General features: G+C 38.2%; 1 protein-coding gene across 1 annotated transcript in view; it reads left to right on the forward strand.

Annotated features, from left to right (window-relative positions):
* LOC142519680 (uncharacterized) overlaps positions 1-26,539 on the forward strand; it is a 67,200-nt gene that overhangs the window by 38,416 nt on the left and 2,245 nt on the right. Inside the window, exons 25-33 of the mRNA XM_075622712.1 lie at positions 242-289; positions 729-836; positions 1,812-1,886; positions 6,678-6,728; positions 14,401-14,544; positions 14,633-14,763; positions 25,693-25,780; positions 26,133-26,192; positions 26,257-26,500. Of these exons, the coding sequence (XP_075478827.1) occupies positions 242-289; positions 729-836; positions 1,812-1,886; positions 6,678-6,728; positions 14,401-14,544; positions 14,633-14,763; positions 25,693-25,780; positions 26,133-26,192; positions 26,257-26,500 (949 nt within the window). The remainder of the gene's footprint in view (positions 1-241; positions 290-728; positions 837-1,811; positions 1,887-6,677; positions 6,729-14,400; positions 14,545-14,632; positions 14,764-25,692; positions 25,781-26,132; positions 26,193-26,256; positions 26,501-26,539) is intronic.

The following is a 26,539-nucleotide window of genomic DNA, read 5'->3' on the forward strand; positions in this document are numbered from 1 at the left end:
TGCTAACTTGATTCAAAATTTGTTTGGTTTACCATTTTTCCCAAGTTATGGAAAGTCCTATTTTAAGAATTTACTTTTTCTCCTTGATTAGAGTTTAAGAACAACCTTGGCACTATAACATATCTAGGCTTACTTAAGTTGCTTCACTTCATCTTTCCTCTGCTTCATTTTTGCTTTATTTTTTTGTGCTAGTGTATCAATTTCCTGTAACCCGGAAACAAATATATATATTTTTTGACAGGAAAGTGATAAAGATATCTCTAAGGAGTTGTATAAGAAGTATAGTGCGGTGAGTTCCTTTTTCTACCAGCATTTGCACCCACATAAGAGCTTGCTCCTAGTGGACTCCAAAAACATAGCGCTTAGCAAGGTTTATGAATTATGAAGTGATTGTTAATCTCTTATTTCCGGCTGAATGCCTATTGGTTTGTTTATCCACCATCGTATGTACTTCTGTTTTTTGACCGAGACTTATAACCTGTTCCTTAAATTCTATAAAAATGATGTGAAATATGAACATCTGGGCCATAACCATCTGTAATATAGACATGCCACGGAAACTGTTATGATGCCCATTATCTTGTGAACAATTACATGATTAGAGGGTTGTGTTAAATGCTTAGACGCTTCTTCACCCTCTGAAACTAATTGCTTCATGCTGATGGACACCGTTGTCAATTTGGTTTCTGATCATTGTTTTCATTGGCTATGCTTTTCTTCTTTTGCAGATTCATAGGCGGAAAGTTCGTGTATGGCAGATGATTTGTGTTTTGTCACGATTTGTTGATCTGGATATGGTTCAGCAAGTTTCATCTAAGTTGCATACAACAATTAACGTTAGTATTTTTATTCTCTTAACAACCTTTATGTAGCTGACCTGTTGAGTGGTGAACACTTGGATTTTCTTATTTCCTTGGATGCATGAGGGCAGTGGCGCATGTGTGATTTTAAGAGATTCCAGCGGTAAAGAATAATAAATAACAAAAAATTCAAAATTTTCTTTAGTTACCACGGTTGTCAGAAATATTTGGGAAATCTTGTCATAATCCTCTAACGACTACCCCGGATAACTTATAAATAGTAGCCAATGCCACCTATGAGTTACCAGATATCACTTCTTTTTCTTGGAAAGCTCATCAATTCTGATTGTTGTCACTTGTGGCCAATCACTCTTAAAATTTCCATGGACATGATAATTGCACTTACAAGAAACTGCGCTATTAAAAAATGCCTTCTCAGGCATATGTGATAATTCTTGATCTTTGAATAAGAACCTAATCTTTTGACTGATTGTGAAAACTTTTTGTGCCATAGAAGTAGGGGATTCCATCTTGTCGGGTGGAATAACTTTAATTTTAAAAAACTAAAAATTGATTATTCACATTTTGTCTTGCTTTTAATGGTTATATTTTTAAATTTCGGTGTTCAGTTTTCTTTTTGCTATGTTTGCTATATTGTGAAAGTTTGAATCTGATGATTAATTAGTATCAAATAACTTTTTGCAGGGTATGTTTAATAAATTAAATTCCCACTCTCGCTTCTTTATCAACCGAGAAATTGTGGCTACAAAAGAAAATAAATGATTTTATTTGGTTTTTGTTGTAAATCTAATTGGAGGTCTATGCTCACATTTGTGAGCTGCTGTGACATCTCAAATGAAACATTTCTGTTCTTTCTGGAACTGCTGTTTTGTGCTTTCTTGAAATGCATGAAAGTTATGTATGCTTAAGCCCCACAATAATTTCTATTTTCTTATTTTTTAACATTTTGTTATTCTCGCCCTAATGGTTTCCATTCTCATGTCTTTGCAGAGAAACAATTTACCCTCTGTTCGACAGTACATGGAAACTTTTGCTATCCATCTGTGCTTGAAGTTCCCTTCACTAGTAAGATTCTTTGTCCCTATCACTTTTTTTTTAATCGAAAACTATGATTTTATTATAATAATAGCTAGTTTTACAAGGAAAGCGGATGAGCAATCCGCAAGACACCTCACAATTTAGGGAAGAAACACTACAACTGCACTATCGTCAGGAGCAAATAAATTTCGAATCCCTAACTAGATTTGAGATAAGAAGGTGATTAAACTCTGGCATCTTCGTTGTCCAAGTCGCAGCTCTGAATTTGATTTGCTCCCAAACGTCGTCCATCGACTCCTATTTGTCTGTGAATATTCTATTGTTGCCCTCCAACCAAATTGACCAAAAAATACAATGAACTACGAAGTACCAAAAGCTCCTAATTCTTCTCCCGGTAAACAATCCTGTCTCCATAAGAAACAAGTCCTGTGACTGTCTTGGAAAAGTTCGTTCAAAACCCAACTTTTGCAGAACTTTGATCCAAATACCACTCGTAAACTATCCTCCAAAAAACGAATGAGATTCCCCTTTTTGTGCTCCGCCTTAATCAACTGATGACAAGCCTTGTAAGAACGACAGATAAATTTCCAAGGAGTTCTAAAGGTCGAGTTCCTAGCCAGCCCCACATCCCACCCGTTATCTTGAAGACCATAAATGCTTACAATAATTTTTTCCCACAAAGAATCCCTTTCCACTGAGCATCTCCACCACTATTTCCCTAGAAGCGCCTTATTCCTCGTTTACAAACTTGTTCCCAAGCAACGACATGGCAATATGACTCCCCATCGGCTCCGTCCCACAGAAAATCCCTCATCAATTTTTTCATTTGTTTTGCCACCCAGATTGGCACTCTAAAGAGAGACATAAAATATGTTGGCATCACGCTTAACACCGACTTTATCAATGTAAGACGACCGCCTCTTGGGAGAAACACCTTTTTCCAACTTGCAAGTTTTTTGGACATTTTTGAAACCACGGGTTCCCAAAACTCAAGATTCCTCGGGTTGACTCCCAACGGTGCCCCGAGATACTTAATCGGCGACTGCTCTTTTTTACACCCAATCGCTAATGCCAAACCATCGACCTCTTCATCCGAAAAATTTAATCCCAACACAATGCTTTTTCCATATTGATTTTCAAGCCCGATTTGATGCCGAATGAATTTATTATTTCCACCAAAGCCATCATATGCCTCTCGGATTGGACGAAAAACAAGGTGTCGTCCGCGAATTGGATGTGTGAAATTTCTATTTTATCTGTCTCTACTTCCAGTCCTCTCAATACACTCTCTGTCTTAGCCTTGTCTACCAACCACCCCAAACCATCAATCACTAGATTAAACAGGAAATGGAATAATGGGTCCCCTTGTCTGAGGCCTCTCTCCCCTTTAAATTTCCCTCGTGGCCTTCCATTCATAAAGATCGAAAAAGAGACATTGGATACGCACCCCTTAATCCACTTCCTCCATCTAACCCCAAATCCTTTCTTATGTAGCTCGAAATCCAGAAATCTCCAGTCGACATTGTCATACGCTTTTTCCAAGTCAACTTTAAGCACCCATCCTTTTTTTTTCCGTCTACACTCCTCTACTATTTCATTCGCGATAAGACAACAATCTACAATCTGTCTTCCTTTAATAAATGCACATTGGTTTTCCGCTATTGTCTTGCTCAAGACTTTCTTCAACTTGTTTGTCAAGACTTTTTGCCAAAATCTTGTACAAGCTCGTTATCAGACTAATTGGTCTAAAGTCTTTAACTTTGATCGCTTCTTGTTTCTTTGGGATAAGGCAAATGTAAGTTTCGTTTGTGATGCCATTAACAATGTCCCAATCAAAAAATTCAGCAAACACGTTCATTAAGTCCGATTTGACCATATCCTAACTCTTTTGATAGAAAGCCAATGTAGACCGTCCAGCCCTGGAGCTTTGAATCCATCGCTTTCGAACACTACTTTTTCTAATCTCTTCCAGCCCTGTAGAAACTGATAATGGTCTCTTCAATATTTTTCTCCTCTGTAATCACAGCCCCGTCCTCCAACTCCACCTTGTCTATCATTGATCAATTCCTTCGATTATTCAGTAAAGCATGGAAAAATTTGGAATTTTGGTCCCCATCCCTCAACCATCTCATTTTTGTTTTTTGGCTTTCCATCTGGAACCTTCTAATCGATAGAACTTCCAGCTCACACCTTGCCGCCCTTCTCTCCTCCTGAAGAATATCCGACCAAGTTCCCCCAGCCTCTAACTCATTCAACTGTTTGATTTTGTTAAGCAACTCCTTGTATATGACATTCACATCTCCAAAGACCTCTCTATTCCATTTGGACACCTCCACTTTGATTCCTTTGAGTTTCTTCATAAACTTATATCCTCCCCACCCCTGACTAATCCCATTATTCCAATTTCCACCATGCCAAAACCGATTCTTTAAACTTATGGTGAGACAACCAAGCATTCTCAAATCTGAAAGGAGCAGGACCCAATCTCAACTTAGTGGTATCAAACATCACCGATAATGATCCGATGTAATTCTAGGAAGCGCCGTCTGTTTGAACATGGGGAAAATGTCCATCCAACCCCCGGAAATAAAGAATCTGTCTAAACGGTAGCAAATAGGATTGGCCCTAAAATTTGACCACGTGTACTTTGCTTTCAGTAAAGGTGGGTCATGTTGGCCCAATTCCCCAATTAAATTATCAAAACATGACATGCTCGTGGTATTTGAATTGCTATTCATCTTTTCGCCCGTGTTTCTGACCACATTAAAGTCTCCTCCCAAGCACCATTGTCACCACAGATAGAGTTCAAGCCCGCTAATTCATCCCGAAAGAATTCTCTATCTCTTGGCTTGCATGGTCCGTAAATGGCTGATAACCACCATTTGATCTCGTCATTCCACCGAATCTCAATCGACACCGAAAAATCTCTAATCAGATTATCGCTAACCACTATCACTCTAGGATCCCACATCACTAAAAAAATGTTTTTATTTTATTATAATTTTAATTAAATATCAAGTAAATCAATCGATTAAAGAATGCAAAAACGTACAAAATTTATGAATAAATGTATCAATCTTAAAGATTATTTTGGTTTCTTTAGGATTTATTTTTGAAATATTATTTTATCAAATATTTATAATTCAAAAATTAACTTTTGTCAAAATAATATACGTTAGCTTAAAATTAAAAAAAATTAAAGTTAACTTAAATATTATCTAGAAAGCTCACGCTTAATTGTGTTTTTTCATGCTATATGGTTGACTAGTCTTTCCACGCTTTTGCCTGATTTCAAGCTTTTTCTTTACTCTTAATCGTGTTTAATCTGCGCTTTTCCAGACTTTTTAGAACATTTATTATAAGCCTCTTTTTTCGAATTCACCTATGGTAAGAGGATTGCTTAAAACTTGTCGTTCAGTACAATGATTGCTGAAAGGTATCATTTCAAAGTTGGCTATTTGGTTGGTGAAAAAAATGTGTTTTATTTGGTTTTCCACGAATTAATGTAATGGATATTTGACATGGAGTTGGCCAACAGGATGGCGAAGTTGGGGCCTGAATGAATCATCAGACTGCTCGCCCCAGTCTCGGTTCATGTTTACATCCTTTTCAAAGACATGGTTCATTTGTTTTAAGCAAGGTTTTGGATGAAAATACTAACTCATATTACTTGTATACTCCGGCCGAGAAGAAAAAGCATGCAAACATCAATTGAAACTTGAAAGTAATTTATACTAGTGATTCGATCCAAACAATTGTTTTTTATGATTAATATTTTTTAGAGTTAAATACAGTAGTTGATTTTATTTAAAATTTTGTGTTATTTTATATTAATTCAAAACAATAAAATTAAAAATATAAAAAGATAGTAAATTAATTAAAAAATAAGGGTGTTAATTGCAATTTTGAAGTGCTCATACCAAATTAGTTACTATAAGGTGCTACCTCTTTAGAATATACTATAGATACTTGAAAATAAAAAATAGATTAATTGCAAATACCTCTTGATTTCTGTTGTAAATAAAGGTGTGACAGGTAATGAGTTCCTAAAGTTTTTGCAAATGTTTATTCCTAACTAGCAAATGTTCAACCTGGCAGAACTATAGGAGAGTATATATTAGCTAACATGGACAGTACTTTCATTTGGTGGCACCGAGCAGATAGATGGTTTTACTTGGGTTTGAATTTCCTTGTTCACCGCATGATGAGTGAAATTTGAAGAATTATTATTAAAAAATTGCTTAATCTTTTGTTAAATTTGTGTGACAAATAAAATTTACCAGTTTAGATGGAGATTTCTTTAATTTTGAGATTAGTTGCAGAAAATATTGAAAGAGAAGAAACAAGATGTTAGTGGAAGACTGAATGGATCATAGATTGATCCTTGTAAAGTAAACTTGAAGAGTCATGGATAAAAATAAGAGGTGAAATATATGGTTTTTCAATGATGAATGCCTAACATCTGGAAAAAGAATTTGTATTTTTCTTGGCACTCAAACTGTAAGGTTTTGCATTGAAATATGTCACTAGCTCAAAGGCTTGCATGCTCAATCAATTTGTTTACATCCCTAACGGCCTAACCACAGAATCAATTGAGTGTGTGGGTATGTGTGTGTGAACAATTGCATATTTTTTGACTGTTATATAAATAGTGTGATATTGTTTTTTTTTTTTTTTTTTTTGGTATCCATTATTTGGACATCGCAGTTTGTTTGTCATGTATATTTGACTCATTTTCTTGGTTCGAGTTCTAGTTTTCAGTTTTAAACTTATTTAACTTCTATGCAATTCTGAGACTCTCCTTTGTTCTACTAATAGGTTGGGCAACTTTTGGTTTCTCAGCTTAGGAATTATGATTTGCGGCCTCAGGTGGTGAAAAATATGCATTTAAAATATTTATGTTTTTTGATTGTTTAGTAAGTTCCTTAATTTTTTTACTTTTGTTTAGCCAATTCTCCAGATCCAGGCCATTATGACACAAATGTACTTGTTGTTAAAATAGTGCAATGATTTTAATGTCATCCTAAGGTTGTCAATTTATGTCTTAACCCAAATTCTTCTGTGTCTTAGGATGAGTTTGAAAATAATTGACAAACTTTCTCCAATGCACAACGACATAACAGTGATCCAGCTTGGATACCTGAGCTATAACCTTGAGAAACAATTTCTTGATCTAGGCTTTTTGAAAAATATGTAAGCAGTTTTCAGGTTTGAAATTCTTTTGGTAGTCCAGACTGAGTTTGAATATAATAATATTATACTAGGTAAAAATCATGATTCAAATATTTCATAATCTAGTTCATCTGGTCTGTGTTCCAGATTTCTAGATACACTAGTGGAAATTATCTTTTTTATTTTTGAATGAAAGGTTGAAGCCGAAAACCAAAATTTCTGGCTTTGGATTTGATTAGATAGCTTCTGTGAACGAACAATGTAGACTTCCTTAATTTTGGCTTGCTTAGACTTTAGTTCCTAATGCAGTAGCATTAGTAGTTTATTTACCGCATAAGTTGAGATTGAAATTTCATCCTTTAGAATAATTTATTTACAATGATTGTCTTTTGGATCTTTAATTTATTTAACTGTAAGGAGAATCATCATTATTTCATTTTTTTTAGCTTTCTGTAAAAACATTTCTATTTTAACTCAGCCCCATATGTTAAAATGATGGAGATTGTTACTAGCAATTGATGTCAACAAATTTTGTTCTTGGGGTATCATTGCACCACATTACAAGAGCTTATATATTGTCGAATTATTAAAAGTTAGGAGAGATATACGTAATATTTAGTTTCCTTTTTTATTAAGATTAAGATCCTAGATTTAGTTTTATTTTGTTTCTGATTTTATTATGTTTCCTAGTTTGAATATTTGATTCTGTTTTATTTCCTAGTTTGAGGATATTTCCTGATCTCTGCTCCTTGTATTTATAATCTTTTTGACATTAATAAAATTTAAGAATTCAGTTTATCAAATTCTTCATGGTATCAGAGCGACCATGGTAAAACACGGTCTCGCCACAGGAACCTCTTTGGAGGAAAAATCCGATATCCTTGAGTCGAATCCCAACCCTTCCAATAACTCTCTCCTTATCACTCCTCACCGCCTTACAGGTCCGAACTACTTGCAATGGTCCCAATCCGTAAGAATGTTCATCTGTGGACGCGGCAAAGATGAGTACCTCACCGGAGAAATTGAAGCCCCAGCAAAGACTGATGCCGGCTATAAGAAGTGGAAGACGGAGAATCACTTAATCATGTCATGGCTCATCAATTCCATGAGTTTGGAAGTAGGTGAGAATTTCCTTCTCTACGAGACTGCTAAAGATGTTTGGGAGGCAGTCCGTGAGACGTATTCAAGTTCCGATAACACCTCGGAACTATCGGCTATTGAATCAGCCCTTCATGACCTCCGGCAGGGAGAACTCAGTGTCACCCAGTACTATAATGCCCTCACCAAACAATGGCAGCAACTTGATGTTTTTGAAACCCACGCTTGGAAGTGTCCGGAAGATGGTCAGCGCTATCGCAAGATTGTGGAGCAGAAGCGCACCTTCAAGTTTCTACTCGGTCTCAACAAAGAACTAGATGATGTTTGAGGCAGAGTAATGAGTGCCAAGCCATTCTTGGGTCTTCGAGAAGCTTTTGCTGAGATTCGCCGCGAAGAAAGCCGCAAAAAGGTCATGATGGGCCCACATTCTACCTCGGTTGATGGTTCTGCCCTCCTCGGGTCTTCACTCGGTGCTACTGGAGCAACTCAACAAGAGAGGCGTAAGTCACGGCCAACATGTGAGCACTGTTCCAAACCAGGGCACACGAAGAACACTTGCTGGGTTCTCCATGGCAAACCTTCTGATTGGAAATCCTCCCGTCCTCCGACTGCCAAGCCCAACCGCGGCCTCTCAGTTCAGCCCTCAGGCAACCAGGCCAACGACAGTCCGTTCTCTCCGCAACAGATTGAAGCACTGCAACAAATCGTGTCTGCAACCTTAGCGCAACATGCTACTGGATCTAAATCCACCAGCCTTCACGCTACCAAAGGTACAGAAGTTCTTGCTCTAATTTCCGCTCAGCAGTTCTCGTGCTCTTTGATTGTCGACTCGGTTGCCTCCGACCATATGACCGGCAACCGGATTCTCTTTACAACATACCAACCCAATACCGACTCTCTCCATGTTCGGATTGCGGATGGCACTAAGACCCGGATTGCTGGTTTAGGATCTGTACAGATTTCTTCCGACCTTACTCTTAAATATGTGCTGCATGTTCCTTCTTTGGATTGCAATTTATTGTCCATTAGTAAATTGACAACCGATAATAGTGCTCGGCTAATTTTTCCAATAATGTGTGTTTTTTCCAGAAGTTGGGATTGTTAAAACTGAGATATTGTTACTATGCTAGAAGATTGTATAAATAATATCTTGTAGATTTTTAATTGATATTGTGTATCTTAGATTGATATAGGTGTATATTTGGTTTCCTTAAATCAAGGGATTGCTAGGATTAAGATCTAGGGTTTCCATTATAAATAATTTAGTGTGTTGTATAAATACCAAGTAGTTATTGGAAAATGATACAAGAAATTATTCTCTTATTTTTTACATGGTATCAGAGCCATCCTTTTTCTAAATTCACGTTTTTTTCTCTTACCCGATAGCTATATCGTTCTCTTCATTCTTTAATCATGTCAGATTCTGAAGCTTCAAAAAAAATTGTAGCTATGAAGCAATCTGCCAAATCGGAAGATGTAAATCTCAATCAACACCATAACTGTTCTATAAATGAATCTTGAAGTGCACAAGCTTTTATGCTTTACTTGCGTGTTCCAAAATGTTTCTGGGCTGATGCTGTCTGCTATTTTTTATCAACCGTTAACCTGTTTATGTCATTCACTATTGAATTCTGTAGATTATTGTAAAATATTATTGTTTCGCTAAGCCGTTAATTGGCCAATTTTATCCTAGGATATCTTTAGAATATCCGCTTTAACCTATATATATTTTGGATTATTACTGTATTCAGGAGATGTGATATGTTGTCTTTCCTTATTTCATAGATGTATAATATGTTTTTGATTTAGAGGAAGAAAATTAATGTTTACGTATTTCCTCATTCCTTTTATATGTTATCCACGTTTTCACTTCATGCTTTCTACCTTGACTCTTTGTCACAAGATTTATGTTGTATTCATGTTCATTCACACCGAAGGAACAAGATTAACGCTATGATCTTAAATGTATGTGTCTATCTTGGTTATTCCAACTCTCCGGAATGCTATAGATGCTATAGTTCTCCTACAAGGGAATGCTAGCATCTGTGGATGTTATTTCTATGAACTTGAGTCTTTTTTGTCTGGTGATGCATCTTTAGTTGCTCTTCAAGGGAAGATTGATCGTAAAGAAGAAGAAATACTATGTCTCGAAGTAAGAGATTTTTTATTTCAAGAGGTTAGGGAGAATCTTCTGCTAGTCTTGAACCTACAACACTTGAGTTTGCCCTTTCGGAAAGAAGGGAGACATCAGATAAATTGTTGTTCAAGCACATATATACAAGGAAGAACAAGAAGCTCAAGTTGAAAACTGCATCTAGTGGAGGATTGGAGTTGGTAACTATATCTCCTTTTGACGTGATATTTGGTTCCATGATTTGCCTTTGGCTTCTTGTTTGACCATTCTAGGTGGGGAAAATGCCATTGTTTTCGACGGTCTTAAGGCATTTTTGCTTGATCGAAATTGCTTAAATTCCTATAGCCCAGGATTCTCAAGTTCGCTTATTTCGTCGCTTGGTACAAATGTTCTATTTTCTTCTAAGCTAGCTTGGAATTTGGTGAGAAAGGAATATCATTAGCTCCATTTTTTCACCTGCCTAGGCCCCCTGGTTTTCTATGTTCATGTCATTCTTGATCACATATTTTTTTATGGTCCTATTGCTGGCCACATTTGTTCTTTTTTTATTTTTATTGTTGGGGTATCTATTCCATAAACAACTGATATATACATGTTTTTGAGTGCTTGGAAAAGAAGGATACAATAGACAATTTCTTTACACTTCCGTAATCCATGCCTTTCTTGATACTTTGGTTTTTATGCTCTACAAGAAATGAAATAAAGTGTATACAAATTAAGGTTACACTTGAATGAGTTCTCTATCAAATTTTATCCTTTGTTCGACTAACTTATCCTAGTGGTCTCATTAGATCCACTCATCGGCATAAATATATGGAGTTGCGGGATATTTTGGTTTTTCAAATTTGTCTCCGGGTGTGATTAGAACTTGCATAGTCCATTGGTTCAAGCCACCTGTCTGTACCTTTAATTGAAAGTTGATGGTAGTTCTAAAGGGGATCCAGCTGACCTTGCGATTGGAGGAGTGGTTCGTCATTCTTCCGTAAAACTCCTCGCGGCCTGTAGCGAATTTATCTGAGAGAGTTCAAATATTAAACCAGAGTTTACAGCCTTGTGGGGGGGGAGACTTTTTTATCTCAAGACTTATTTTTTCCCATTTGGATTGAAATTGATTCACAAGCTAGGATGCGTATCTAATGTCTCGTTCTCGATATTTATTAATGGAAGACCACGGGGAAAGTTCAAAGGGGAAAGAGGACTCAGACAAGGAGACCCTTTATCTCCTTTCCTCTTTATCTAGTGATTGATGGCTTGGGGCGGTTGATCGACAAAGCTAAGGCGGAAAAAGCTGTGAGAGGTTTTGTGGTTGGGAAGACTAAAATAGAAATTTCTCACATTCAATTTGCGGACGATACACTTTTCCTTGCCGAATCTGAGAGACATTTGATGGAAGTGGTAGAACTTTTGAAGTTGTTTTGTACAAAATCTGGAATGAAAATTAATTTTGATTAAAGCGTTGTTTTGGGATTGAATTATTCGGCCGAGGAGGTTAATGGGATGGCGGAAGAAATTGGGTGTAAGAAAGAGAATTTGCCAATTAAGTATCTGGGGGCACCGTTGGGAGGGGATCTGCGGAAAATGGAATTTTGGGAAACGTTGATTTCAAAAATGTCAAAAAAACTAGGAAGTTGGAAGAAGGCATTTCTTTCAAGAGGAGGACGGTTGACATTGATACACGGTGTTAAGTGCGATGCCAACTTACTTTATGTCACTTTTTAAAGTGCCGATTCGAGTGGCAAAGCGTATGGAAAAGTTGATGAGGGATTTTCTATGGGACGGAGCCGACGGGGAGAAACATTGTCATGTTGTTAGTTGGGAACAAGTGTGCAAGCCGAAAGAAAGAGGAGGTCTTGGATTGGGTAACATACGTTTCAGAAATATGGCACTCTTAGGTAAATGGTGGTGGAGATGTGCAGTGGAAAAAGACTCTTTGTGGAAAAAAGTAGTGGGAAGCATATACGGGATCCAAGAAAATGGGTGGGATGTTAGGTTGGCGAGGCACTCGACTTTGAGAAGTCCATGGAAGTTTATCTCTCGTTCTTACACGATTTGTCATCAGTTGATTGCCACGGTTCTCAAAGGGGGTAATCTTTATCGTTTCTGGGAGGATAGGTGGGTGGGAGATTTGTCCTTCAAAGAGCGCTTCCCTCATCTTTTCCTTTTTTCTATGTCTATTAATAAACCTATTGATCAGTTCTATTCTGTCATCGATACTCAGGGTAACTCTAGCTTTCAATGGGATGTGAGGTTTAGAAGAGGGTTAAACATCATTGAGTTGGGAGAGTTCAGCATTATTTTAGGTGTATTAGATTCAGTCAGGTTGTGTGTGGGCTCAGAGGATATTCGGGTTTGGTTAAGTGATCCTTTTTGTGTCTTCTCAGCTTCATCTCTTTATTCGTCATTTTTCCCGGTTGACACGTTCCCTGCTTTCTCATACTATGCTTACATATGGCAAGTACCTATACCACTTAAGGTAAAGGTGTTTTCTTGGATTGTGGCTCTGGGGAAATTGCAGACAAGTGATGAGTTGCAGAATAGAAGTCCAGGCATTGTTTTATCTCCGCAGTGGTGTAGCTTATGTAAGAAAAATGAGGAAAACCAAGACCATCTTTTGCTGCATTGCTGCTTCACAACACGAATTTGGAACAAAGTCATGCAACAGTTGGGCTTCGAGTGGATTTTTCCATGCAGAGCGAAAGACATGTTCATTTTGGAACAGGGATTGCTCAAGGGAAGGGCCTTGTGTATTTTTGGTTTATAGTTGTACATTATATCTTTTGGTCTGTTTGGATGGAGCGAAACAGTAGAATTTTCAGGGACAAAGAGGACACGTGGGAAGAATTATGGGAAAAGATCAAATACAGCGTGGCGACTTGGGCAATCAACATACCGCAGTTTCAGCATATGAGCTTATCGGACCTAGTTAGGGATTGGAGTTTTATTTGCTGCTGATATTGTGATTAGCTGAGAGCTGTTATGTATTGTGGATCGCTCATCCACTATCTTTGTAATCTTCACTAATATTGTTATATATTCTAGTTTCCGATCAAAATTTTTTTTTTACGAAAAGCTGGGATATGGATATAATTCTTTCATATCATATCTTGATTCTCCTCCTTGTATTATCACACATATTTACCGATAATGAAATCAAACCGAAGATGAACTTGCATGGGAATCACATTTGGCTAAATCATTTCAATTTTTTGATGTCAAAATTAGATAGAACTGGCTTGCCATACTTAAGATCTCGGTATACTACAGAGTACAAGGTAAACAACTTCAAAAGGTGTTTGGATTCCCGAGTGTCGCCTTGTGTTTATGCTAACCTAGATCTGCATGCTTAGAGTTCTATTGGCAGCCAATTACCTCGCTATAGCCTTGTCACTAATTGTTGTCCACTTATCCTCTGCTATATCTAGTGGTCTCCAATCATCCATGCCTCACCTCTGCAATCAATACGGCTATCATCGCATGAGTTTGCGAATTAATTCTTTGATGCTATTGAGCCGTTGTTTGTCGTCGACGGTCATTTCCCACTAGATCCTTCCTTAGTCATTGTGTCCAGGTGAAATTCTGTAACTGATGCCAATTTGGTGTAGCAATAAAGGTGTTTCAAATGAAACAATTAAAAATCTCAATTGAAAGAAAAAGTAGTAGTATTTGGAAAAAATATTATTATGATTGTTATCCATTTTTTTCAAACAATGGATGCTTAGATAGAGTAGAAGTTGTAGTCCTAATGTAAGTATAATATTAAGAGTTCTTATGTAATTAGAATACTAGTCCTAAGCCAATTTTGGATACCAAGAGCCCTAATCTAAATAGCAGAGTTCTAATATAATACAAAACTAACATAAGAAGTATTCTAATTTATGTAAACAACTTAAAATTCTGGAAAATAAAAAAATAATATTAAATTTGTGCTGCATCAGTTATGCGTTATACAAAATTGTTTTGTTGTAGTCTGTTATGTTTGTGTTTGATACATGATGAATCTCGTCACAAACTTAATTTTTATCAGTCTTACGTGAAGTAATACAAATCTTTTTCTGAATTTTGTGAATAAAATTCCGTCATAGAAACATTATAATTTTCCGCCAGAACTATGTAAGTTAATGTACTTGATTGATGCAGGCTTTATCGTCATATGTATTCATAGCAGCCAATATAATTCTCCATGCAAACAAAGAGACAAAATACGGGCATCTAGATGAATTACTTCCTCCTATAATTCCCTTGTTGACCTCACACCATCACACTTTACGTGGATTCACTCAGGTCAGTCATGCTGATGAATAATGTTGGCATTTTATTCATCTAGTTATTTATATATGATTTTTGTGGTTCCCCATATGTATTCTGACAGATACTGGTCTTTCAAGTCCTTCAAAAATTGTTGCCCGATTCAGATTCTGGTGCCTTGGCTGAAATGTCTTTGGAGAAGAAGTGTTTTGTAGATTTGAGATCTTATTTGGCTAATAACTTGGACTGTGCCAGGTATGCGAACTCAATGTACAAAATTCTAATATTTATTTGATTGAACAAGATGTATCTCTTCAGTTTATTCCTCAAGTACAGGGTATAGAAATATAATGGAGCAAGCAGCATATGGCTGAATTTTGTTAATCATGCTCTGGGAGATTGCTTTAGTCCATGTGGGGTTTTTCTATCTGTGCATATTTATTTTGGCATTCTTGATTTTCAAACTCAAACTTTTTGGGGTTCTTTCATGTTTTGAAGGAATACACGCAAGAGCTGTCTCAATTATGGCAAAACATCAAATATTGGTTTCCTTTGGGCACAGTTGGACAATCTAAAAAAACATTTAGTTGTTTATTAGCTTGACCGTGACTTATATTAGCTTAATACAATGACTCAGTAATCTACAGATGTTCTAATTTGTATTTTCTACAAGGTAAATGAAAAGGATGTCTTACCCATTATTTATAAAGATTGAGATGGAATTTTCTTCTTATTTTCTTTGACGAAGATTACTGGAAAATAAATAGGATGGAGGACACGACTAGTTGGTTGACTCTCCATGATTCTAGGCCTAATAACAAGGGAAATAAATCCTAACTAACCAAGGATATAACCCAAAATTAAGGGATATGATCTTTACTATCTTTTTTCCCGAGAAAGAGCCTAACTAATTTGAGATCTAGCAATATTCCCAGCTTATTACGTGGCAGTCATGTAATTTTATGCTCTCCCTCAAACTGAGAGATGTATGTTCCATTCCCAGCTTTGAACTGTGGTTCTCAAATTTAGATCTTGGAAGAGTGAACTACCTTCTTGATATGGTCATTGCACCACAAAAAAAATCATAAAATTATTCTGTTTGGAAGGTGAGAGTGCCAGTTATATGACTTGCCTCGTTAATTCTATGGATCCAAGTATCGGAAGCATGTATTTTCTGGATTAAGAAATGTGGATGGCGGCCGAGGATGTTCACGTGGACTGGGAAACACAGTACAGTCTTTCAAACTCCTGTCCGAAATCTCCTTGAAGTAGCTAGTTGCTTGATGTTTAATGCTCGAGTGCCTAAATACTTATGGGGGGAAGTAATTCTCTCTGCTACCTATTTGGTGTATAGGATGCCATCAAGAGTTTAAATTTTAAATTACCCTTTACAGTTTTAAATGAGACATAGCCTATGTCGCATTTGATTTCTGATTTACCTCCTAAAGTGTTTGAATGTTTAGCCTTTGTTTGCGTGCACCCTCATCATTATGATAAATTTGAACCTCGTGCATTGAAATGTGTTTTTCTTGGATATTCTCCAACATAAAAGGGGTATAAATGTTTTTACCCCAAAACACAAGTTTCTTGTGTCAATGGATGTCACTTTTTGTGAGCCTCAAATCTCTTTTTATACTCCTATTCAGGAGGAGAATAAAATGGAAGACTCTTTATTTGATTTGGGATATGATTTGTAAAGTCCAAACTTTTATTTCATGATAGAGGTAGGAATAAGTGCCTCTAAACCTCAACCTATCTTGCTGCCTGTAACTGAAATAAACCAGAACACCCAACTTGCTACCTGTAACTGAAATAAATGCTAGAACTATAGATGATACATGGGTTGATGATGAGAAACTATTTGGGCCAGTCTATGCAAGGAGAAACACAAAATACCAGATTCCAGCATGACCAGGAATCTAATCTGAAACCAGATCCAAAGGCCACTGATGTTTTGAACCCATGCGCACAATCGCCATCGTCTTTAGATCTTCGTATTGCTATTAGAAAAGGTCTTAGATCATGTACTCAACATCCTCTTTCTAATCATATGTCATACAAAAAGCTTTCTAAATCCTACTTGCTTTTATCTCTCCCTAGTGTGGATATTTTTCAGATAATATAGGAATCTATAAATGTGACGTCTACTATTTAAATACTACTAGAATTTTTTTTTTTAAATGGAGCTATGACCGAAAACACCCATACACATGCGTCCATGAAAATTTCGAAACAAGCATTAAAAACTACCATCCAACAACGCAATAAACTAACTGCAGTTATCAAAACTTAAAAATGCAACCAAATCTCCTAGTCTACTGTTTTAAAAGAACTCAACATCTGTCAGTTTCATCAACGTATAAACAGATGCAAAAACATTTAAAATATTGTTTACATCCATGACTCAAGATCATAATATGCGGAAGAATGCAAGGTCCTTGGGTTAACATGTGCACCCCCAGCTCCACCTACTCGGTCTTCAGCGCCTCCAGTCTCCACATCCTCATGATCACCTGCATCAATCACACCTAGTGAGTCTAAAGACTCAACACACCTAAATCATAATAACAAGTACATGTACATATCATGCAGTAGTGAAAAGTACTGTAATTAAAATAAGTTCATGATCTTCAAAAGCGTAAACTTAAACATGACATAACATAATCAAATCATGTTCGATCATATCATCGTATACGCGTTCATTTTTCTTATTGAATTCAGATCATTAGTTGTGACTTTCGTATCAGCTCTGAGTGGATGTTTCCATCTACGTATAACTGCAGTACCCGGCGGGGACATCAGCGACAGTTTTACCCATCCACTGAGCCTTGGCCTTATATGTTCGTGTTCGTGTTCGTCACAACCAACTCACCTCCTTAAAAAAAACATGTCATCATATTCATCACTTGTAAAATTCATGCATATACATACATTTTCTTAAAAACAATCATGCAACGTATTTATCAACATTTTCATAAAAATTCATATTCATAATTAACATATACATTTTAAAAGTGCATTTTAAGGTTATTAGGGCACTGCCAGGACTGTTAACTCGACCCACTCAAACTTATCAAACTCCTTAAATATACTTCTGATCATTTCCTTAAACGTATCTCGAACCCCTGCATTAACCTCTATATTTTGTTTCAGGGTTTAGACCGGAGTCCCGTTTAACCCGAATTAACCCGAGACTTGATCAAATTTTAACCATAGTTCAACGACTCCTAACCAAACCTCGTATGACTCAACTTAAACCATTTATAAGCACAAACATGTAGGTATAACTTACTGGAAACCCCAACACGAGCAATATCCACAAAAATCTCAAAAATGCACGTACAGTACTAGCATCTAGGGGCCATGTACCAGCGCCGCGGCGCTACAAGCACCGAAGCGGAAGCGCTACGGCGCCACATGGGCAGCTCCGCGGCGCCAGCCCAGTGGGCAAATATCCCAAAATCGACTTTCGAACCCAAACTCTACCCCACGCCCAACCGGATCGGACCAGGCTCGAACCAGACTCTTCTAGACCAACACTGACTCTTACTAAACTGCCTTAGCCGTGGACCCTAGCCCCATGCACCCGGTGGTACGCGTTCCACCCGAAAGTCTCAAAGCCGAGCCCTAACCACACCGATTTACTCCTAGCCCGTGATCAGCTGTGCTCGAGTCACTCTAGGCCGCGTCTCAGACCCACCAGGGCCTAAACCACGTCCTGGAACGCCCCTTGCACCGCTGCACCCCTTGAAACAACCGATCGAACCAAAGCCCTAACCCGAAACATGAATGTCCGATCGATCCTTACATGAGCATGATCTCACTTCGATCTTAGCACCTACGACACCCCAACATCTGCTGTAAAGCCTCCTTCGAACACCAACTCTGGCAGCCTCCTTGCAACCGAGACAAAAACGTGGCTTACATGTAAACAAAATACACATACAAGAACAAAAACGTAAAAAAAACAAACTGAAACATTAGATCCGATACATACCGTGCATAATCCATACAAAACACGTATTATGGTGTGAAAGACGAGAAAATGAAGGTAACGGGTGTGCCTCTGCGTATATACGCTCTAAAATCTAGACAACAACGTGTAGAACGGATACCGGAGGGACAGGGAAGACCTTGGCTGCGTTTTATCTCACAAAAATCGAACAAATGGCTGCTGAACTCGCGGAGGAGCTGCTAGACGTGATTTGGGCGGCCAAAATTATGAGGGAAGGTTAGGGTTTGAGGGTTTTTTTTTTTTTGAAGAATAAAACGAGTGTACATGGGCCTATCGTTTGAAATGTTGAGGTGTAATGGGTTTGGCTCAAAAATTTATTAATCCAAGTCTGTTAGGCCCATTAACACTCCCGAAAAATATTTCATTTTGGTACGTTTTCAAAAATATTACCCGAGCCCTCAAAAAGTCCTCCGATTTGTTAAAAATTGAATACCGGTTTAAAATATGGCTCGATGCTGTAAAAATACCTTAAAAGCCCATTTTCGAAAATTCAGCATAAATTCATCCTATATTAAATAATTAAAAATAATTATTTAATAATAACATTTTTCCTTAACTGTCATCGGTCTCCGTTTCTCGTTCGAGCATGAAAAGCTGGTAAAAGCCCAAATAATGCAATTCTAGTAATTTATGAAATAAAAACATGTATCCATGTCATAAACATGCATTTAAAAACACTTAAATAAACATTTTAATAAACCCTAGATTTGCATGCAGTCAGGTTACGTCGTTCGAATTTCTAGACCTTACAATTCCTCTCTTCCTAAAATTGAATTTCTTTCTCGAAATTTAAAACGTAACAAAAAGTTCTGGGTAGTGACTCCTCATCTTAGTCTCGGTCTCCCAAATAGCCTCCTCCTCGGAATGATTCAGCCACTTGACTTTGGCCATCTGGATCACTTTGTTCCGGAGTCTCCTCTACTGTCTGTCAAAAACCTGGGTAGGTCTTTCCTCGTAAGACAGGTAGTCCTGTCACGAAATTCATGGTGATGATGTTCTCTCATTTCCACTCGGGAATAAAGAGCGATCTCAGCTTTACTACAGGTCTCTGATGTTCTGCCTTAACCTGCTGGCACGTCAAACACTCAAACACAACGCAAAATATCTCGCTTCATGCCCGACCACCAATACAAAGACTGCAGATCCTTATACATCTTCGTATTCCTTGGGTGAATAGAGTACGAGGTGCTGTGGGCTTCCCTCATAATATCTTTTCTCAGCAAATCACCGCTAGGAACCCATAGTCTGTCGCGATATCGGACTAAGCCATCCTCAACGGAGTACAATCTTAGCCCCTCAGCCTCATCTCTCAGCCTCCAAGCCTCCACTTCTGTAACTGCTCATCAGATGACTGCACTGGTCTAATCCTGTCTCTCAGCATCTACTGCACTGTCAAGGTAGAAAGATTAGGAGCATCGCCCCTAGCATAAATTGCAAGCTCAAATATCTGGATCTCCGACTGCAATGGTCTCTGTGCAGACAACTGTGCAAACGCTCCAGTCTTCCTACTCAGTGCGTCGGTTACCACATTAGCCTTACCTGGATAGTAGCTAATGTCGCAGTCGTAGTCCTTCACCAGCTATAACCATCTCCTCTGTCTCATATTCAGCTCTATCTGCTGGATATCTATCGAAGCTCCATTCGTCGAAAGCCAGTCCATACCGAGAATGATATCAAACTCAGGCATCGGTAGCACAATCAGATCTTCCTAAACAACATTCTTCTGCAATCGAAGCTCCAATTTCTTCACTATCTTCTAGGTAAACATCTGATCACCAGAAGGAATCGAATTAAAACTCTAAAACCCAAATCCAAGGCTTCTGGTAGATCCCCAGTCGCTTGACCAAAGTCTCGGATATAAATAAATGTGTAGGTCTTGAATCTAGCAATGCATAAGTGGCTACACCTAAAATAAATATCCATTTTGCGACAAAATATACCATCAAAACCGTTCAAGCCTAATAAATTAAAGAAATTCTATCATTACACCCGTATTTATAAAAAATTCTCCAATTAGATCCCTAGAATTCCTCGAATTTAAACATTTTACCCCATGAAATTTAGGAAAAATAGCAATTCAGCCCTCAAGATTCTCGAAATGATAATTGCTACCCCTGTGAAATTCTCGAATTGTAGCAATTGAGGTCCCTAAATTTTCGAAAAATTAAATTTTGGCCTTGTAGTTACGGAAATCGCACAAATGGTTCCTGAAATTCCAGAATTTGCGAAAGAGTCCCTGTACTTTTCGGATCTTGCAATTTAGTCCCTGAATTCCGGTTATTGCAATTAAACCCTCATAATTCTTAAATTAAATTAATTCAATCCTTAAATTTATCTAATTAGAGCATGCGACCTATTTTACTCTAAGTTCTTGGTCTCAAAAGTAATTCCATCGACCAATATAACATTTCATGCAGTCAAGGCAATATAAAAATTCTAAGCAAAATATTACCAGTGATCAGTGTCAAGTCTGGCTCCGCCTCTGCCTCTTCTGCATGCATAACATAGGCTCTGTCAGTAGTAGGGCCCGTGTTCCTTGGGCAATCTGCAGCTTTATGGCCCTCCTCTTTGCAGATGAAGCATTCAAATGTTCCCCACATGCATTTACCATGGTGGAACCGGTTGCATTGCTTGCAGGGTTGTCTTTATTCTGGCTTGGGGGCCCCCGGAGCCTGCGGTGTCATCTGCTGCCCCGGTTTCTTGAACTACCCTTGGGGCTTCTGTTGCCTCTGATTTCCGGGTGGCCCTGTAAACTGTTTCTTGTGAGGCTGTGAACTCTGCTGGGCCTGATACCTCTTCCTCTGCATCTCCACATCTATGTCCCTCAAAGCTTGCTCTGCCTGAAAAGCGCAAGCAGTGGCAGCATCTTAAGTAACCGGCCTCATCAACATGACATCCTGGCGAATGGTAGGTCTGAGGCCATCCATGAAATGCCTCAGCTTCTCTGTCGCATCTCTCGCAATAAGGGGCACAAAGTGACAGCCTCGATCAAACCTCCTGATGAACACAGCAACAGTTAAGTCCCCCTGTCGGAGACTCATTAACTCTCGTGTCAGGCACCCCCTGACGTCAGCAGGAAAATACTTGTTGTAGAAGATATCCTTAAACTGGTTCCAAGTGAGAGTAGCCAGATCCACTCCATGCATTGCTCCCTTCCACCATAGAGATGCATCATCTCTCAGCATATACGTAGCACATCTGACTCAGTCCCCATCTCTCACGTCCAAATACTGGAAGTACAATTCCAGTGACCGAATCCAACCCTCTGCCACAAATGGGTAACTAGTGCTCCCAAACTCCTTCGGTCTGAGCCTCCTGAACTGCTCATATATATCCACCAGGGGTCTCGGAGCCTGCTGAGCTTGCTCCATCAGTCGCGCAATACCCTCCAGAACTTGGGTAGCGGGGTCTCCTGGCAGGCGGTGGTGGAAAGCCTCTGTCACCTCCAGGATTGCCATCCTGCCTGTCTGTGCTCGGAGCTCTTCTGAGAGGCATAATATCTGGATACCATCCAAATTCTAAACGTAACTCATCATGCAATTCAATCTAGCTTTCAAAACATTTAGTCCCCAAAACATATAAAAACCTAAACATGTACTGTAAAACACATATCATGTAAACATGCAGGTGATAGCATTAAACTATTTAAAACATGTAAACTTACAGACTTGAGGCTTGACGACTGAGCTTCTGAAGCTGGCGGTGGCACAAACCCTCTACAAGAAACCTTGCTCTGATACCAACTGTGACGTCTACTACTTAAATACTACTAGAAATTTTTTTTTCCCCTTAAATGGAGCTATGACCGAAAACACCCATACACATACGTCCATGAAAATTTCGAAACAAGCATTAAAAAGTACCATCCAACAACTCAATAAACTAACTGCAGTTATCAAAAGTTAAAAATGCAACCAAATCTCCTGATCTACTGTTTTAAAAGAACTCAACATCTGTCAATATCATCAATGTATAAACAGATGCAAAAACATTTAAAATATTGTTTACACCCATGACTCATGATCATAATATGCAGAAGAATGCAAGGTCCTCAGGTTAACATGTGCACCCCAAGTTCCGCCTACTCAGTCTTCAGCGTCTCTAGTCTCCACATCCTCATGATCAACTGCATCAATCACACCCAGTGAGTCTGAAACCTCAACACACCTGAACCGTAATAACAAGTCCATATACATATCATGCAATAGTGAAAAGTACTGTAATTAAAATAAGTTCATGATCTTCAAAAGCCTAAACTTAAACATAACATAGCATAATCAAATCATGTCCCATCATATCATCGTATATGTGTTCATTTTTCTTATTGAATTCAGATCATTAGTTGTGACTTTCGTATCAGCTCTGAATCGATGGATCCATCTACGTATAACCTTGGTACCCGGCGGCGGGGACATCAGCGACAGTTTTACCCATCCACTGAGCCTTATCCTTACATGTTCGTGTTTGTGTTAGTCACAACCAACTCACATCTTAAAAAAAACAGGTCATCGTATTCAGCGCTTGTAAAATTCATGCATATACATACATTTTCTCAAAAACAAGCATGCAATGTATTTATCAGCATTTTCATAAAAATTAATATTCATAATTAACATATACATTTTAAACATGCATTTTCAGTTCTCGGGGTACTGCCAGGAGTGCTAACTCGACCCGCTCAAACTTATCAAACTTCTTAAATATACTTCTAATCATTTCCTTAAACGTATCCCGAACCCCTGCATTAACCTCTATATTTTGTTTCTGGGTTTAGACCGGAGTCCTGTTTAACCCGAATTAACCCGGGACTTGATCAAATTTTAACCATAGTTCAACGACTCCTAACCAAACCTTGTATGACTCAACTTAAACCATTTATAACCATGGACATGTAGGCATAATTTGCTGGAAACCCCAAAACGAGCAATATCCACAAAAATCTCGAAAATGCACGTACAAGTACTAGCGCCTAGGCGTTGGTTAAGCGCCTAGGCGCCATGTACCAGCGTCGCGGTGCTACAAGCGCCGAAGCGGCAGCGCTGCGGCCCGTACCAGGCTCGAACCAGCCTCTCCTAGATCAACAATGACTCTTACTAAACTGCCCTAGACGTGGACCCTGGCCCCATGCACACGGTGTTACGCGTTCCACCCGAAAGTCTCAAAGCCGAGCCCTAATCACACCGATTTACTCCGAGCCCGTGATCAGCTGTGTTCGAGTCACTCTAGGCTGCGTCTGAGACCGACCAGGGCCTAAACCACGTCCTGGAACGCCTCTTGCACCTTTGCACCCCTTGAAACAACCTATCGAACCAAAGCCCTAACCCGAAACATGAATGTCCGATCGATTCTTACATGAGCATGATCCCACTTCGATCTCAGCACCTACGACACCCTAACATCTGCTGTAAAGCTTCCTTCGAACACCAACTCTGGCAGCCCCCTTGCAACCGAGACAAAAACGTGGCTTACAAATACACATACAAGAAGAAAAACGTAAAAAAAACAAACTGAAACATTAGATCCGAATCATATCGTGCATAATCCATACAAACCAAGTATTATGGTGTGAAAGACGAGAAAATGAAGGTAAGGGGGGTGCCTTTGCGTATATACGCTCGAAAATCTCGACAACAAAGCATAGAACGGATACCGGAGGGACGGGGATGACCTTGGCTGCGTTTTATCTCACAAAATCGAACAAATGGCTTCTGGACTCGTGGAGGAGCTGCTGGACGTGAGTTGGGCGGCCAAAATTATGAGGGAGGGTTAGGGTTTGAGGGTTTTTTTTTTTTGAAGAATAAAATGAGTGTACATGGCTTATGGTTTGAAATGTTGAGGTGTAATGGGTTTGGTTCAAAAATTTATTAATCCATGTCCGTTAGGCCCACTAACACTCCCGAAAAATATTTTGTTTTGGTACGTTTTCAAAAATATTATCCGAGCCCTCAAAAAATCCTCCGATTTGTTAAAAATTGAATACCGGTTTAAAATATGGCTCGATGCGTAAAAATACCTTAAAAGCCCATTTTCAAAAATTGAGCATTAATTCATCCTATATTAAATAATTAAAAATAATTATTTAATAAAAACATTTTTCCTTAACTGTCATCGGTCTCCGTTCCTCGTTCGAGCATGAAATGCTGATAAAAGCCCAAATAATGCAATTCTAGTAATTCATGAAATAAAAACATATATCCATGTCATAAACATGTATTTAAAAACACTTAAATAAACATTTTAATAAAACCCTAGATTTGCATGCAGTCAGATTACGTTATTCGAATTTCTAGACTTTACAATAAATGCTCCCAGATGGGAGAAAGCTGTCCTTGAGGAGATCAATGCCTTGGAGAACATGGGAAATAATACACTTGCCTGCAGCCAAAAAAATTGTGGGTTGCAAATGGGTTTCACGGTAAAATTTAACTTAGATGGGTCAATAGAACGATATAAAATGAGGTTGGTTGCTATAGGGTTCACACAGACTCATGGAGTTGATTATCTGGAGACTTTTGCTCCCTCCAGTAGCAAAACTGGATACAATTCATGTACTGCTCTCACTAGATGGGAATCTGGATTGCCATTATATTAGTTAGATGTCAAGGCGAATTGGAGGAAGAAGTGTTTATGGATGCTTCCCCAGGCTCTGAGAATAAATTTGGGCGGAAAATGTGCAAGCTGAAGAAATCACTTCATGGGTTAAAACAATCTCCACGGGCGTGGATGATCGTATAAAATATTAATATTTTTTAACTGACAGGAACCCCACTAAGCATAAATTTGAGGGTCTGATCGATCTATGTTACATTCCCATTCATATCCAAGAGGCGGATATGTTAACAAAAAGCTTGCCAAACACAATTTTTAACTTCTATCGGACAAGCTGAAGCTGACAAACATCTATTCAATAGTTTGAGTGGGGATGTTGGGGAATCTGATTATTAAAAAAAATGCCATGGTTGATTGTAAGTATATTTTATTTAGTCACTTTCCTTTCTTAGGGGATTTTTAGAATTGTTTTTCTTTCTCCCTAGACAAAGCCAGGTATAAGTTTTGTATAAATACCTGCTTTCTTTGGAAGTATAAATAAGTGAATTATCCTTTCACTGTTTCTTGTTGTAGGTTTAGAACCTCTATCATCACGAATTTTTTTTGGGCTACTGCTGCAGGTTGAGATCTTCCATGGAGGGTTATCTGGATGAGTTTAATCCAACAAAATCTGTATCCCCACATGGGATTTTTGCAAATAGGGTTGAGGTCAGTCGATATTAATAATTTTTACCTTCTTTGCTACTCTTCTTTTTCAAAAGAGAACACAAAAAAAGAAATAAAGAAAATAGAAAGCTGCATTGTCTTTTAGATAAGACCTGTTTTGTGATTGTGGAGTTTTTTCCGCGAAGCAGTATTAGAACTAAAAAGTCCTTATCCATATTTTCTCTTATCGAAATTTCTGAGGAAACTATCAAAAGTCTTGTTCATTAACATTAAGTGTTAGTTCATTGATACAAGAATATGTGAAAGCTTTTGTGCTTGAGAAGCAACTTTTACCGACACCTTTTCTTTTTGTTGCATTTGGCTATCTAAGTTTCTGTATTTTCAATTTTTATAGGAAGATGAATTTGAATGTGTTCCAACGACACTTATGGATCGGGTCATTGACTTTCTAAATGTAAGGACTTTTGTTTTCTGTTTTACTATTATCATGGATTTGCTATAATAATCAGTTCTTTCAGGAAACACGCGAAGATCTCCGAAGCTCAATGGCTACAGATGCAGCTGCTATCAAGAATGAGAGCCTCTGCACGGATGAAGATCCCAAGGGCAGCGAAATATTGGACTCCAGGGGAATACTGCCAACATTCCAGCAGCCAAAAGAACTTCTATTAGACTTTCAAAAAAAAATTACTTTCTCAAAACATGAGCTGCAACACTCGGCATCTGCTTCTTCTGAAAACATGGCATACAGATCACTTTTGGGTATGTAGGATGCTGAAAACATAAATTTCACTTTCTCAG

This window comes from Primulina tabacum, chromosome 11 (genome assembly GCF_025594145.1).
Source record: "Primulina tabacum isolate GXHZ01 chromosome 11, ASM2559414v2, whole genome shotgun sequence".
Lineage (NCBI taxonomy): Eukaryota > Viridiplantae > Streptophyta > Magnoliopsida > Lamiales > Gesneriaceae > Primulina > Primulina tabacum.